Source organism: Urocitellus parryii, chromosome 1 (assembly GCF_045843805.1).
Source record: "Urocitellus parryii isolate mUroPar1 chromosome 1, mUroPar1.hap1, whole genome shotgun sequence".
Lineage (NCBI taxonomy): Eukaryota > Metazoa > Chordata > Mammalia > Rodentia > Sciuridae > Urocitellus > Urocitellus parryii.
The window spans coordinates 173,897,942-173,913,059 of NC_135531.1; the positions used below are offsets into that span (position 1 = coordinate 173,897,942).

Genomic DNA, 15,118 nt, shown 5'->3' on the forward strand with positions numbered 1-15,118 from the left:
GCTCAAGTGGGAAGAAAGTAGACTGCAGTCCTATGTCACTTGATGGGGACACATTCTGAAGAAGGCATCCTTAGGTGAGTTCATCATGGTGCCAACATTGTAGAGTATGCCACACAAACTTAAACAGCTAGCTGATAGGATCTTAGGAGACCAGCATCATATAGGCAGTCTGTTGTTCACCAAAACATCACTGACACCATCAATGCAGCATATGACTGTAATAAACATTGGAAACCCAGAGGAGTATTTTCTGAACAGCCATGAGCTAGCAGATTAGACAAGTTTAAGAACCATTATTATTACTGTCTTTGTTTATGAAATATTTGGCAAATGTCATAGAAAATCTACTACCACTCAAGAGGTTGTACACATAAAATGAAATCTTTCATTATTTATAGTAATTTCCCAATTGTCGATGAGATCAAGTAGAAAGAGACCACTGTTAACAGTTTAATATTAACTCTCTATCCAACTCACCATGATTCCTTCAGTTAGCTATCTAACCTTCCTGTATCTCAGCTTTCTCGTCTACCAAATAGATATAATGATATTTTAAAAGTATATGAGTATATATTATAAAAGTATATATACATATACTTAAAATGTGTACCTTAATTCATTTTATGAAAATGAATTTAAAAGGGTATATATATGCTTTTAAAATATCATTATATATAATTTACATTGAATGGATTGCACACATATATGTATATATTACATATTTATATATGTACAAATACATATTTATGTACTCATGTTCATACATATTTATATTCATATTTATATATGTTTATACATATTTATATATGTACATATTTATATGCATAAATGATTAATAGATGAGAGTTCTCTGGAAAGTTAAAAGTATCATTCAATTTTGAGTTATTATTAATAATGTAAGACTTGTGGAAATATAGGGAACAGCCTCTGCTTGCCCAGCTGGCGGTGGGAGGTAGTGTACAAATGTGAGGTCACAGATCATTTTTTGAACACTCAGAGTCAATGCCTGCTATCATCTGCAAAGCCTGAATGGGCCCTGGAACCATCCCCTGAGAAGGCAGCATTTCCTCAATAACTCATCCAGGTTTGGATGCACCAGTTTATTCACAGTTTCTTTACTCTGCTGTTAAATACTTAAAAGCCAAATATTAGCAAGACTAGCATTTGGACCTAGTCTGCCCTGGTTACTGTAATAACCTGTCCCCCAGAGGGGATTTACATAGGCCTTCTAGAGAGCCCTTAGTTTGTCACACTGGAAGTCCTTAGTAAGAGGGAGAAGTTGGACCATCCTGCTTTTTTCCACAACTGTCTTATACTGGTGTCCTATTGAGTCACAAAAGCATACATTTCAGGTTGGGACTGGGAAAGAAAACCAACTCAGGTCCAGGGCAAGAATGAACAGTGCTCAGCTTGGTGAGTTTTGGCATTTGAATCCTTATGGAGGGACCCAAGGACAAAGGCCTTCCAGCAGTCTTAATACACTTGGTGAATGCCTGGAGCAGAGTAAATACTTCCTCTTTTTAAAATGAATTGATGAATGTGAACTATCTAGTGAGTACCCAATTTATTCATAACGGGGGACATATAGAGGAATATGACAGTCTTATATTGAATGTTGTCATTTACTCCAGAAGATGAAACATGAGTATAGGAAATACTTGACTATTTAAATAAAGTTTTTTTAGGTGATCAAATAAATGATTTAACGTATAGACAAAAGAATCCAGACAATTTAAGAGGTATCTTAGGAAGTGGGACTTGAGCAGGATTTGGAAAGAATGTTTGGGATATGGGAAGATGAAAGGAAGTTGCCATTCCAGTACTAGTAATGGCATAAGCAAATGTCTAGAAATGCAAACAGGTATTACTTTGGAGCCCTGGGAGGTTACTATTTAAAACAAAACAGGGTGTGACACATTGTGATGTAACCTATGGAAATATTCATAAATGTGTACAAAATTGTATATGAAAAGATGTTGGTTGTCTGAATTAGCAAAAATCATGAAGCAATTTACATTCCATCAGTAGGAAATGGCTAAATAACCACTGGTACATTAACACCATCAAATGCGCTAGGAAATAGTTGAGAAGAATGAAGCAAGTCTTTGTGTGCTGACATACAAAGGCCACCAAGGAAAGACCTGACAGTGTATTAATGGAGAGAATGCATTTATGTAATACCTGTTAACTTTGAAAATTGATTTAAAAAAAATCAAAGTGGTGCTTCAGGAAGATTAATGTGATGGCATTGTACTGAATTAAAAGGGAGTGATTAGAAGTGAAGAGAAATGTTAAGGAGACACGTGCAGGAGTGCCGATGTCCACCGCCAAGGGTGGAGACCTAGCTAGTAAAGAGAAAAAGAACCCAGAGATATATATTCTGATGAATGATTATGAAGGACTTCATGACAGATTTTAAATTAGAGGACAAAGAAGAGAGAACAATTATTCTCTGGCCTAATTGTAGGAAATACACCCTGAAAAGTGATTGCTACTAACTGGGACAGACTGGTGCTAATAGGAAACCTTTAAGAAACGTTTCTTGTTTTTGTTTCACAGGATGGAAGAAACAGTACGAAATCTATTGCAGAGTCAAGGACCTCCAGAGCAGAAGAGAGAAGAACCTGTTAACATAATGACCTATCAGGTACACTATGTTTCTGACTCTTGGCTGTGTATCGGTCGGCTTGTTTTTCTTGCTGATAGCCACGTAGTCACCTCTGGTTTGAGGAATTAAATGCATGTTTAGTTGTCATTTTTTCCCTTAAACTCCTACTTTGAAACAGATCACAGAAGTGATTGTAGTAAGATGCAAAAATATAGTGAAACAGGGAGACTTATAAAGGCAGTGCATTGCCCTGTGGTCAGGGTTATGAGAGAGGTATCTGCAATGTTCTCCGGGAACACAGGAGAAGCAGTGGCTCATCCTGTCTGAGGAGCTGAGGAATGCTCACCAGAGGTGTGACATTTGAGGTGACTTTGAAGAGGAGAGAATGAGGGTAAGGGCATTCCTGATCATGGGGAACCTAGACTAAGGTGCAGTAGCCTCTTGACAGCAAGACTGTGAGGTTAGCCTCTTGACAGCAAGACCATGAGGTTAAGTTCAGAGTAACTGAATAATGGCTTGATGAGATATAGAATTTGATTATGAGACCAAGGGTATAAAGACCATGGTGAGTTCTGGATCAATATGGTGTGACCAGGAATCTGGCCCTTCACCTGGCAGTGTGGAGTCTAAAGAGGTCCAGAAAGTAAGAGTTCATTTAAGTAACAAGTCAATATCTTCTCTTGATGGTCGTTATCCCATAGTCCTTTAACACTAGCAAGGTGGCCAGGTTAGCAAGCAGGACATATAATTTGAATATGGCACCCATTGGATGATGAGGCTTGTGCAGGGTGGAAAAGGGAAATACAACAGAAATAGCACAGGGACTCTATATGGATAGCTGTAGGATTTTTATCCGAGATCATTTAAAATCACAAATAGAGGCCTGACGTTCCCTATACAACTATATACGGCAAGCTAAAAAAGCTAATGAAGGCAAGGAATTGGGCAGATATTTGAGATGACCACTGGAAAGCCCAATTTTTTTGCTAGTAAAAATCAAGTGGGTTTGGGGAGACAGGCACAGAAAGCCATCTTTTGAGGATAATTTTGCATGAATTACTGAATTCATGAGTTCAGAGTTCTGCAACCCAGTGTATTAGGAAGAGGACAGGGAATGGGATCTGATAATAAAAATCAAGGTACCATGCAGGGTTGTGAGATTGTGGCATACTTAGATCTTAGGAGGCTGTGCTTAAATAGTTGACTCTTGAAACACACATGGGACGATTCTACAAAGATGAGGACAACTCTTCTCCATCTCCAGTGAACCCAGGGCAAGGAGTTGACTTAAGATATCTCAGAGGAAATTAAAATTAGCTCCATAAAGACAACAGAAAGTTCACTAGATACTATTCCTAGCAGGAAAATCTTTTGAGGTGGATAAGAAGGGGTTATCAACAGAAAGCTCCTATTGTTCAAGGAATATGTTCCTGAATTTTGTGGTCTACACAAAATTATTCAGTTTTTCCTTTAAGATGGTCACCTAAATTTAGGACATTTAAGTCCTACTAATCTGAATTATTCCTAGGTATTGTATTTGCTTGGATAGAATGGTGAGATACAGGAAAAAAAGTAGGACTTGACTGAACATTGACTAGTTCTGTTCAACCTAAAGGAATCATGAATCTGAAACTGGTCATTTTCTCCCCTCACAGGTAACACCAGGCTCCATTAAAACTAAACAATACCACATTTCACTTAGGCTTTTTTTTTTAACTTTCTCACTGTGCATTTCTTATCCAGATTCTTATTTCCTTTAGGTTATTGCCTCCCCAATCTCTCTTCCCATTATTAACCAAGTGTGTATTGGAGACTCTTATCATTATCAGAATTCACTTTGTGAAACTGGAAACTAGTTTGAAAATAGATACACTAATAAAACTGTGTTTTGAAAATATTCCCTCTCCAAAATCCAGTCTGTTGATTTGGGGAAATGAGCTCTTCCCTCTAGAGAGAAGAAAAGTTGTTGAATGCCACACGAAGGGAATGTTGCAGTCATCGTTCTAATTGGCTATAGGTTTCTTATTTGTAAAGTGGGAGAGGGATATGGGTTACATGACCTGTAAAGTTCATCTGTACATTCAAAAAATATTTTTTGAATTTGTAAGACATGTGAGGCACAACCTTGTGCTTTTGGAATTCAGGAAATGAGCACAAAGAGAAAGGAAAGGGGCAGCACTGAGTCCCAGGGAGGTCCCCTTCATCTCTCAAATTCATTGAACTATTATCATAATATCAGAGTAATAGTTATCTGTGTGTGGGCCCATGATTTGCATGCATGAAAGGAGGCTGTGTTTTGTTCAAGGAGTATGTTTCTGAAGATCTCATGTGTTCTTTGATAATTTATGTCTTGTGTCATTCAACATGAATTCTCTTAAAGATGGTGGGTGTTTCTGTTCAGCAATCAAAGCATTCCCATCGTGTTGCAATCAGGGGTTTATAGTTTACCAACCTTGCCATTGTGCAGTTCTTGACTTTTATTTTCATTTGGAAAATTTGCATGATTTCAAGTTTTATGCATGAAGTGGTAGTAAATATTTTGTGGCTTTGATTTCCAGATTGCCTCATTCAGAGCCCGATCAAAAGTTACTCCACTTTAGTTCAATCAGTCCTCACAATTTTCGGGGGGAGAGCCTAACCCTATTCTCATTTTACAGGTGTGCACATGTGGCTCAGGAAGCAGTGAGCACTTGCCTGAGGGTGCACAGGTAGGAAGTGGCATAGAAAGAATGTGAACCCTGCTCAATCTGACTCCACAGCTCCTACACTCAGAAATTCTAGAGAAATTAAATGATAGGGCCCAAATTACCCCGTGGTGATTATTCAAAATGGGACCTGAACTGGGCCTGTCTGCTTTCTACTTATAACTCCTTCATCCCTCCATCACCCATTCATTCACTCAGTCACTCATTCAAATGATAGTTATTCATTTATCTTCTTATGGAACTATGTTAGTTTCCTCTTGCTGCTATAACAAACTTAGTGACTTAACACAACATGGATTTGTTCCCTTTTAATTCTGGAAATCAAAAATCTTCAAGCAAGGTGTTGTTGGCAGAGCTACATTCTTTCTGGAGGCTTTCAGAGGAGAATCATTTTGTGCCCTTCACAAAATCTACCATTCCTTGGATTCTATCTTCAAAGCAAATCACTTGTCTCTGCTTTGTCATCATATTTTATTTTCCCAACTTTGCTTCCCTCTTCTAAGGATCCTATAACTACAGTGAGTTCAATTGGGTAATCTAAGTTCCTTATGTCAAGATTCTTTTTTTTTTTTTTTTTTTTTATAATTTATTTTTATTTTATTTTTATTTATTTTTATTTTTATTTTTTTTTTATTGTTGGTCATTCAAAACATTACATAGTTCCTCATACATCATATTTCACAGTTTGATTCAAATGAGTTATGAACTCCCAATTTTATCCCGTATACAGATTGCTGTATCACATCAGTTACCCTTCCATTGATTGACATATTGCCTTTCTAGTGTCTGATGTATTCTGCTGTCTGTATTATTCTCTACTATCCCCCCTCCCCTCCCCTCCCCTCCCCTTTTCTCTCTCTACCCCTTCTACTGTAAATCACTTCTTCCATTTGAATTATCTTGTCTTACCCCTCCTTTCCTCTTATATGTCATTTTGTATAACCCTGAGGATCGCCTTCCATTTCCATGCGATTCCCCTTCTCGTTTCCTTTCCCTCCCACCTCTCAACCCTGTTAATGAAAATCTTCGTCTCAAGCTCTTCGTCCCTACCCTGTCCTTGTTTCCTCCCCTTATATCAGAGGAGTCATTTGGTATTTGTTTTTTAAAGATTGACTAGCTTCACTTAGCATAATCTGCTCTAATGCCATCCATTTCCCTCCAAATTCTATGATTTTATCATTTTTAAATGCAGAGTAATACTCCATTGTGTATAAATGCCACATTTTTTTAATCCATTCATCTATTGAAGGGCATCTAGGCTGATTCCACAATCTTGCTATCGTGAATTGTGCTGCTATGAACATCGATGTAGCAGTGTCCCTGTAGCATGCTCTTATTAGGTCTTTAGGGAATAGACCGAGAAGGGGAATAGCTGGATCAAATGGTGGTTCCATTCCCAGCTTTCCAAGAAATCTCCATACTGCTTTCCAAATTGGCTGCACCAATTTGCAGTCCCACCAGCAATGAACAAGAGTGCCCTTTTCCCCACATCCTCTCCAGCACTTATTGTTGTTTGACTTCCTAATGGCTGCCAATCTTACTGGAGTGAGATGGTATCTTAGGGTAGTTTTGATTTGCATTTCTCTGACTGCTAGCGATGGTGAGCATTTTTTCATGTACTTATTGATTGATTGTATGTCCTCTTCTGAGAAGTGTCTGTTCAGGTCCTTTGCCCATTTATTGATTGGGTTACTTGTTGTCTTATTGTCTAATTTTTTGAGTTCTTTGTATATTCTGGTTATTAGGGCTCTATCTGAAGTGTGTGGAGTAAAGATTTGTTCCCAGGATGTAGGCTCCCTGTTTATCTCTCTTATTGTTTCTTTTGCTGAGAAAAAACTTTTTAGTTTGAGTAAGTCCCATTTGTTGATTCTAGTTGTTAACTCTTGCGCTATGGGTGTCCTATTGAGGAATTTGGAGCCTGCTCCCACAGTATGTAGATCATAACCAACTTTTTCTTCTATCAGGAGTTTGAGGCAGAAGAATCTAAAACTCTAAATTCTGAAAAGAAGGGTTGGGTATGCAGCTCAGTGGTAGATATCTGCTCGACATGTGTGAGACCCTGGGTTCAGTCCCTAGTACTGAGATCCAAACAAATCTGCAGAGCCTTTGGCCATGTAAGGTCCCATTTTATCAGGTTTTAGGAATTGAGATGAACATCTTTGGGGAGGTGGGCATTTTTCCCTTTGCCACACTTGGTCATGCTCACTAGCCTAACAATGCCCAGCAGACATGAAGCTAAATTCTGGAGATTCAAAGGTGCCTGACTTAGGCTCAATTTATATGTTACTCCAGGTCAGGAAAGGGAGAAAATAATCGCATACTTTCAATGATATGAGAGAAGCCAGAATAGAAGTTTGCACAGGTTCTGTGCAAGGAGCATGCGCCATTGGGCCTACTGTACTATTCTCCCTGGAGACTCCACCACCTGCCTTGGACTCATTTTTAATAACCAGTTTTCCTTTTGGGTTGTCTCTTAAAATGGACATGAGAGTCATGAGCTTCGTCATGAGTCCTATGGTCTTCGTTTCTCAAACCATTTTATGTCCCTGGTGTTTTAGGATAGAGTCTATCTGTCAGGTCACATATATTTGATGCTATAGTTTGCAAAGCACTGATACAAAATAGATCTCCTTTGTTTGCTCCAGTGGCCTCTAAAATAGATATTGTCATGCTCATCTTAGGACGAGGCTCGTAGAGGTCTGTTTGAACTCTGGCAGATGCTAAGTGCTCGAACTAGAAATAAGTCACAAATTCTCCTAGAGGAGATATAGAGAATTAGCTTGAACAATATCTGTGGAATATTTTTATGGCAGCAGGATGAAAAGTGGACACAGTTTAAAATCCCAGGTCACGAAGTCACTATTTCAAAATTAAAAAAATAGAAAAACAAAGAAAAGTAAGAAAAAAAATAAGTAAAAGTAAACTGAGATAAGTTAATAATCCACAAAAGTGTTGGATCTCATTTTCCCTGTGGGAGAGACAGCTGTCTGAGTAATAGAGACATTATCATTATATTTAGGGCAGGTGCCGTGTGCACCTGGGACACACTTGTCTCATTAGGGGAAAATATAAGACCTGGAAAGATTGTCTTTAGAAGAGTCCAACTTAGAATCATTCCCTTCTGCTCTGTTTGGTTTTTCAGCTCATTCTCTCTAGGTGTTTTAGGGTTTCTTATGTGTCATATATTCTTACCACACATATCACCATTTTATTGAATTAAGGAAATTTATGTTAGGGAAAAAAATCACAATTAGACATGAGAGAGGGTAGTTAAAGATCAATGAAATAGAGCAGCTGATTGGAGGGAGATGTCATTCTTCCAGTTTCATCTGTCCTCATGTATACACACAGCCCGGCTATGTGAGATGTGAATAACCATAACATTAATAGTGGGTTCCCCCAGTATAGGCCCTTTGCGTCTCTATACAGCAACCTTCTGTGGTTCTTCATCGTAGCTGATGTACTTACACCTGTTTCTACTTTTATTTATGGAAGATGAATTGAATCACATTAGCTAACTCATTTGAGGAAAAGAAAAATACATGTAAGTAGAAATAACAAGTGGAGGAAAAAGTCCCACATGTGCAAACAGCTTTTGCCATTAATAAGACTTCTGAATTCATACAGTCACTTAAATTCTCTGGTTACTTGTTTTTGTTTGTTTGTTTGTTTTTTGTATTTTTAAAAGAAGAGATTTTAAACTAAACTATGGAGCACAAATTCTAAATTCCTATTGTCATCAATAAAAAAGAGTTAAAATAAGCATCGTACTCTTTTAAGAAGGAAATAAGCAGAGAGAGGGTTTTCCTTATTTTTTACAGAAAAGGAAACTGAGGTACACAGAAAGGCTAAATTACTTGTCCAAAGTTACACATTACCAGAGTTATGTCACTTGAGCTCTTCTGTACCCTTTTAATTGGCAGAATAGGCTGCTTTTAAAAAATGTAGTGCAGAGGGGCTGGGGTTGTGGCTCAGTGGTACAGTGCTCCCCTAGCATGGGTGAGACAATGGGTTCTACCCTTAGCACCACATAAAAATAAATAAATAAATAAATAAAATAAAGGTATTGTGTCCAACTACAACCAAACAAATATTTTAAAAAATTGTAGTGCAGAAATTTTGTCAAGAGACTCGGTGAGTGATTTTCACAGTGAAATGCACAGAGAAATAGACATAACTGATCAGCAGATTTACAGTGTTGTCCAAGTTTGTCTTCACCTCTTTACCATCTTGGAGAGCCCTGAACTTTGTTTTCTGAGTTCAGCCTCAATGTTTCCAAAGATGATCTAGGCTCAGTCATTGATCCCTCTGTCTGTATCTAAAACAATATGGTATTTTACCAAGTTACTTCTATTTGAAGTGACATAAATAAATATCAAAATTACTCTTTCCTTAAATAGTTCTTTGGAAGAATCATCAAATATGAGTAAGCATTCATAAACAGACCTTTTCTACTTATCCTAAAGCCTATCAGTCATCAAATATGTACATATTTGTTTCCTCTTAGGGAACCCAGCACACAACATGGTCTGGGACCTTCCTCATTAATGGTTTTCCAAGACCAGCCTAGGAAAGATGTTAATTTTTCACAAATTGTTGCTCTTATCTGAGGTTCTGGGGATTTTATTTTTTACTTTATGCTTCACTTCCTTCTTTCCCTGTAATGATTTAAGTATACTTCAAGCAAGTCCAAAAATACAACAGAATGAGAAGGTTGACAAATTATATAATTAAACACTCAACTACAAACAATACCTTTTCTAGGAAAGTCCTAACTTCTAACATAATTATGGTTGGTTTTTTTTTTTGTATAAACACACATAAACACAAAAAGAAACTGAAGTGTTTTGTGATTTTCAGTAGCCAAAAAGTTCCTGTCTGATTTCTAGTTCTTCCTAGCCTTGGCTGAATCTCAGAATCACCTGAGGGACTTCTAACAGAATCAGCTAATTGGGCACTTCTTAAATCTGCTGAGTTGAAATGATGAGGGTTGGAATTCTGCTTGGTTTTGTTGTTTACAACTTTGATGGATCATTTTGAGTCCTCTGCTCCATAGATCTGTTCGGAGAATCAGTGAGGCACTTCAGCACTCATTCTTTCCACCATTGCCTTCCCCTTCATCTTGCAAAGGAGGAAATGAAATTGAAGTGAAGTTCAGAGCCCAAGTGCACTGACAGTTAATTAGCCAAGAGAAGTGAACTGCTTAAAGAAGTTGACTATAATTCATATAAGTGATTTAGAAAGTGTTTGCTCTCTTTTCTTTCCTCCTTTTTTTTTAACCCAAACAAAATATAGCAAACAAATGCAAAGACACAGATCGACAGTAAATGGAGTGAGTATGTGCATACCAGATGGAAGAATGATCTGAAGTTCTGTTTGTTGATAGAGTGGCTGAGTGTTGGCACAGTCATTCTAAAATTACATTACACAATGGGGATATGGAATATTTTTATTGAGTACTTTTGTTTATTTTTGTGGCCTGTAATCCCAGGAAGTCTCAAGTGTTTTTGATTCTGCCTGAAGAAATTTGGACTTCTTTCCTTTAAATTGCTGTGAACTTTGAATAGCTGCTGAAGTGGATTATGGTGGTAAAGGGAGTATTTTTATTGTTTGTTGGTTTTAAAGGACTAAAACCATTCCTAAGGAAGCATTTTTCTTTATTCCAGTGTGTTTCATTTTAAGTAATGTCTTCTGTTCATACAATGCATTCAGATAAACAAGGTAGGATTTTGCAAAGCCAAAGTACATGCTTACATTCAGGGCATCCAGAAGTATTGCTTTTCATTCCTTTTCTTTTTGTAATTATTCTACAAGATGACTTTTATGTTTTCACATCCCAGAGTATTTTAGAACTTTTCAAAAACAGTCTCATGTGGGAGCACCTATTTGTTGGCACACTAACCAAAGAGAATATTTGCCTCATAATTCCAAAGTCATACTAAATACTTTTAAAGGAATAGAGGAGTTTTAAATAATATCACTAAGAGTTTACATAATTACCAATAAGGTTCTCAAGAGCTTAGCATCCCTGGTTTAATAGATTCAGACTCTATTTTTTATTTGCAATTTTCTGCCTAAATTCTGTGTTCAGCTATGAATACTTTACCTTTTAGGTAGTTTGACCTGGTACTGAATTTTTGCCAAATAAAAGTAGAATACAATCTCTCTGTTAAAAGCACTATAACCTATGAGTACAATGATCCCTGGAAAAGCAGCTTCCCTTCTTAAAAGTTATTGCTCCATGGACGCTCTATTTTCCTGGTCCCTCTCTGCAGAAGACCAAACTTTATTTTGAATACACAGTATGCATTTCAGGTCAGAAGGTTCTGCAGGCAGGATTCAAAAGATATTGACCTTCAGTAGGTGTGTAACTTAGGTAAATACCTTGGACACTTCTGATTATTAAACAGTCATATCAGTTATTTATTTCTTTCATGAAAAGAATGAATTTGAACAGAGAAAAATCACGGTATCAATCTTGAACTTTGACTTTACTTTCTTAACTCACTAGAGGCTAAAACATTTTGACTCTTAAAAAGAATTTTCTTTTTTTAGGACTTGGCTTATTAATGCTTTAGGAAATGATTATGAAACAGTCTGGGAGAATGTGTACTTTTTAAAGATGAGGAAATAGTTCAAAGGGAAGTAGAAAGTGTCTTCTGAAGGAAAAAAAAAACACAATGATTTCATTACTGAGATCTCTTCCACACAGTAGCCTCTCAGCTATATGATCCTTATTGATTTTGTCTGCACAGTGAGCACAGGTGGCAATGAAGAGAAATGGTCAGGTGTAGGGAGAGAGGGCAGTGGTCTAACCTTCCTTGTCTGAAGTCTGCATTGAAGACATTGCAAGTTTGGGGTGTTAATTGGTCCCACCAAACCCAGAGGAGGTAGAGCACCACAGGTTTTGCAGCTTATAAAAGATGGTCATCTGCCAAGAAAATATCTTTCCAGGACCCAAACATAACAGAAGGGTTTGGGCTGGGATAGGATTTTTCACCTACCTGGTCTCCAACACAGAGCAAATCCACAGTGTCTCTAGCACCTGAACCTGGCTCTTGACATGTTTGAAAGTTTCCCCGGGTTATTTGAATATGTGTCTATGATTGTGCATCATCCAACTTCATGACCTTGAAGATCTTTTCTCCCTAGCTCATCTGTATGAGGAGGGTCCAAGGGGAAAATTTGTAACGAGGTTTGACTTACAAGGTATAAGGGAATTTAGCTGTTTAATGGAAATTCAATGATTGTTTCTTCTTCCATTAATAGTTTTGCTTTTGCTTGGAAGGGAACATTTACTTAATCCTAAAGCATTTAATACATTTGCCAGCTGAGCCACCATCCCCAAGTGAAGGGTTTGGTCACAACCCCAGCCCTCCACTCACTGGGCTTTGTCATGTCCCCGGGCCCTGAAAATATGGAGATACAGAGAAGTCTATGGAACTTGCATCCCCTCACCCCAGATCAGTTGGTCAGCCATTCATTCAAATATAGATACAAGCAGTTCTCAGTATGTCTTCTTTTCCCTATGTAAGAGCTAATATAGATTTATACAGGGGAAAACACAATCTGATCAAAGAGAAGTAGTAGAGCATTTAAAAATAATGCATATTAGTCTTCTCTATAGTGGGTACAATAAGGAAAAAGGAAAAGGTGATCATCTTCCAAGGGCTTCCTCAGGCATGATTTCATGTCATAATGAGAGAGAATGCATGAAAACATGCACAGCACATTTAAAGCCTTCAGTAAGCAGTGGCTATCAGCATTGCTATTTAGCTAGCCCTATCTGCTGATCTGTTTTTTGTTTTGTTTTTTTCTTTCACATGGACAAATTCTTCCCCTTACTCTTTCCCATCTTGCCTTACCTCTGGATACAACCACATAGTAGCTTTTTTTAAAATTTGAAGCTTCAGAATTGGAGGAAGTGATGAAACTATGAGAAATATACACCCTCAGAAGTGACTAAGCTGGGGTCAGATTCCTAGGCAGGACTGGTCTGTTTGGTGCTGTCCTGTCCTTTTGCATAGTCTGTCTTTCCCCACAGCCTGTCTACCTGCATTTTCCCACTTCAACATATTTCTCTGAAATTCCATTCATTTAGGCACCATTCCAAGAAAACGCAATAACAAATATTTTAGAGAGGACAATTTATACACAAGTGTGGAATAGTTTAATCTGAAGGTTTTTCTCCATCTACTCATCTCAGAAAGTGGGAATTTAGGACATGATTTTCTGAGGGGAGGGAGGGAGGAGAATAATTTTCTTAAAGTAATTTAGGAGCTTGAAATCTTCCATGTTGATTAATTCTGGGAGAGACTTCACCCCTGGGTGAGCTATTAGGAATTAGCATAGGTTTTCAGAAGTGAGAACAAAACCAGAAAATGCAAATTATAACCATCATTTGAATGGTTTACCAAGGGCTATATGCATACAAAATTGCTGTTCCTCTTTGTTCTGCTTCTCTCATACTCTCATGATCCAGTCCTGAGGCTTGTACTATCTAAACAAAGGTGGAAGACCTGATCTGCTATCTCAGTGCCATTTACTATATTCCTTCTGTGGGGTGCACTGAGTGTCGAACCAAGTTCAAAAGAACTTTTGGAATAAGCCTCTTGAATTAAGTCTTAATAATGGCTTGTATTCTGTTAAATGAACAGTCAAGGATCTCATTCAGGTTGATTCCATTGTTTTATAAATAGACCAAAATATATGGTTTTCCAAATATATTCCATTTGTTCCTTTCACCCTAATAAATTTTTGTTCTATACTAAATTCATAAATTAGCATAATAAACCCATTCCTCCTCATTAAGGCTAAGCTTATCCCTTAGTCTGAATTGGTAAGCTTCTGCTTTAATTAAAAGTGATGATCTGAAAATAATTTCATTGCAAGTAATCTACAGTCTTTTTTATTGCATTTACAAAATAATTTGTAAACATATCCTTAAGATATAAATGTGGTTATATTTCTCTGGAGTCACTATATTTAATTTTTCTAACCATACTGTTATTGTATTTTTCTTCTTTATTCATTTTTATTACTTCTTTTCTTCTAAACATTTGAACATTACCTCAGGGGGATCAGTAGTGAAAACTGGCACAAAAATAATTAATGTGTATTTTACAGTTTACAAGGACTTTCACAGCATCATCTCATTTGATCCTCACCTTAATCTTTTAAAATAGTAAGGGAAGGAAGTTCAAGTTCACCTCACAGGTGAAATGAATATGGCTGTAGTACACTTAACCTTTCTTTCTTTTTTTTTTTTTGATACTGGGGATATTGAACCCAGAGCCTTGCACATTCCTGCTACACCTGAGCTATGTCCTACCCTTTTTATTTTATTTTGAGACCAGGTTTCATTAAATTGCCCAGTCTGGCCTCAGATTTGTGATCCTCCTACTCAGCCCCCTGAGTGACTGGGATCACAGATGTGTGTCAACATGACCGGCTAGGACTTAATCTTTTGAGTCCAAGTCCAATGTCTTATAGGATTGGCATGAATTATGTTTTATACCAGTGGAGCTCAACTATGGGATTCATTTGGGGAGTTTTAAATATTGCTGATATCCTGGTCACACTGCAGGTGTTCTGATTTAATTGGTGTAGGGTGTGAACTAGGTGGGAGAATTTTCAGAGCCTTCACTGGCCAGTTCTGATGAAAACCAGTGCACATCAGGGCATTCAACTCAGCAGTGTATTTTTTTCTTTTTTTTTTTTTTTTGCTCACTATGCTACATTTTTCCATGACTGGGTCTTATTTGTATTTCACCTAGAGAAGGTAGTTGAAAAGTTGGTAGTTGAA

The 15,118-nt window shown here is 37.4% G+C and overlaps 1 protein-coding gene across 1 annotated transcript in view; it reads left to right on the forward strand.

Annotated features, from left to right (window-relative positions):
- Window positions 1-15,118, forward strand: part of Nckap5 (NCK associated protein 5) — a 762,699-nt gene that overhangs the window by 519,116 nt on the left and 228,465 nt on the right. The window contains 1 exon segment of the mRNA XM_026409429.2: window positions 2,560-2,647. Within this exon segment, the coding sequence (XP_026265214.2) occupies window positions 2,560-2,647 (88 nt within the window).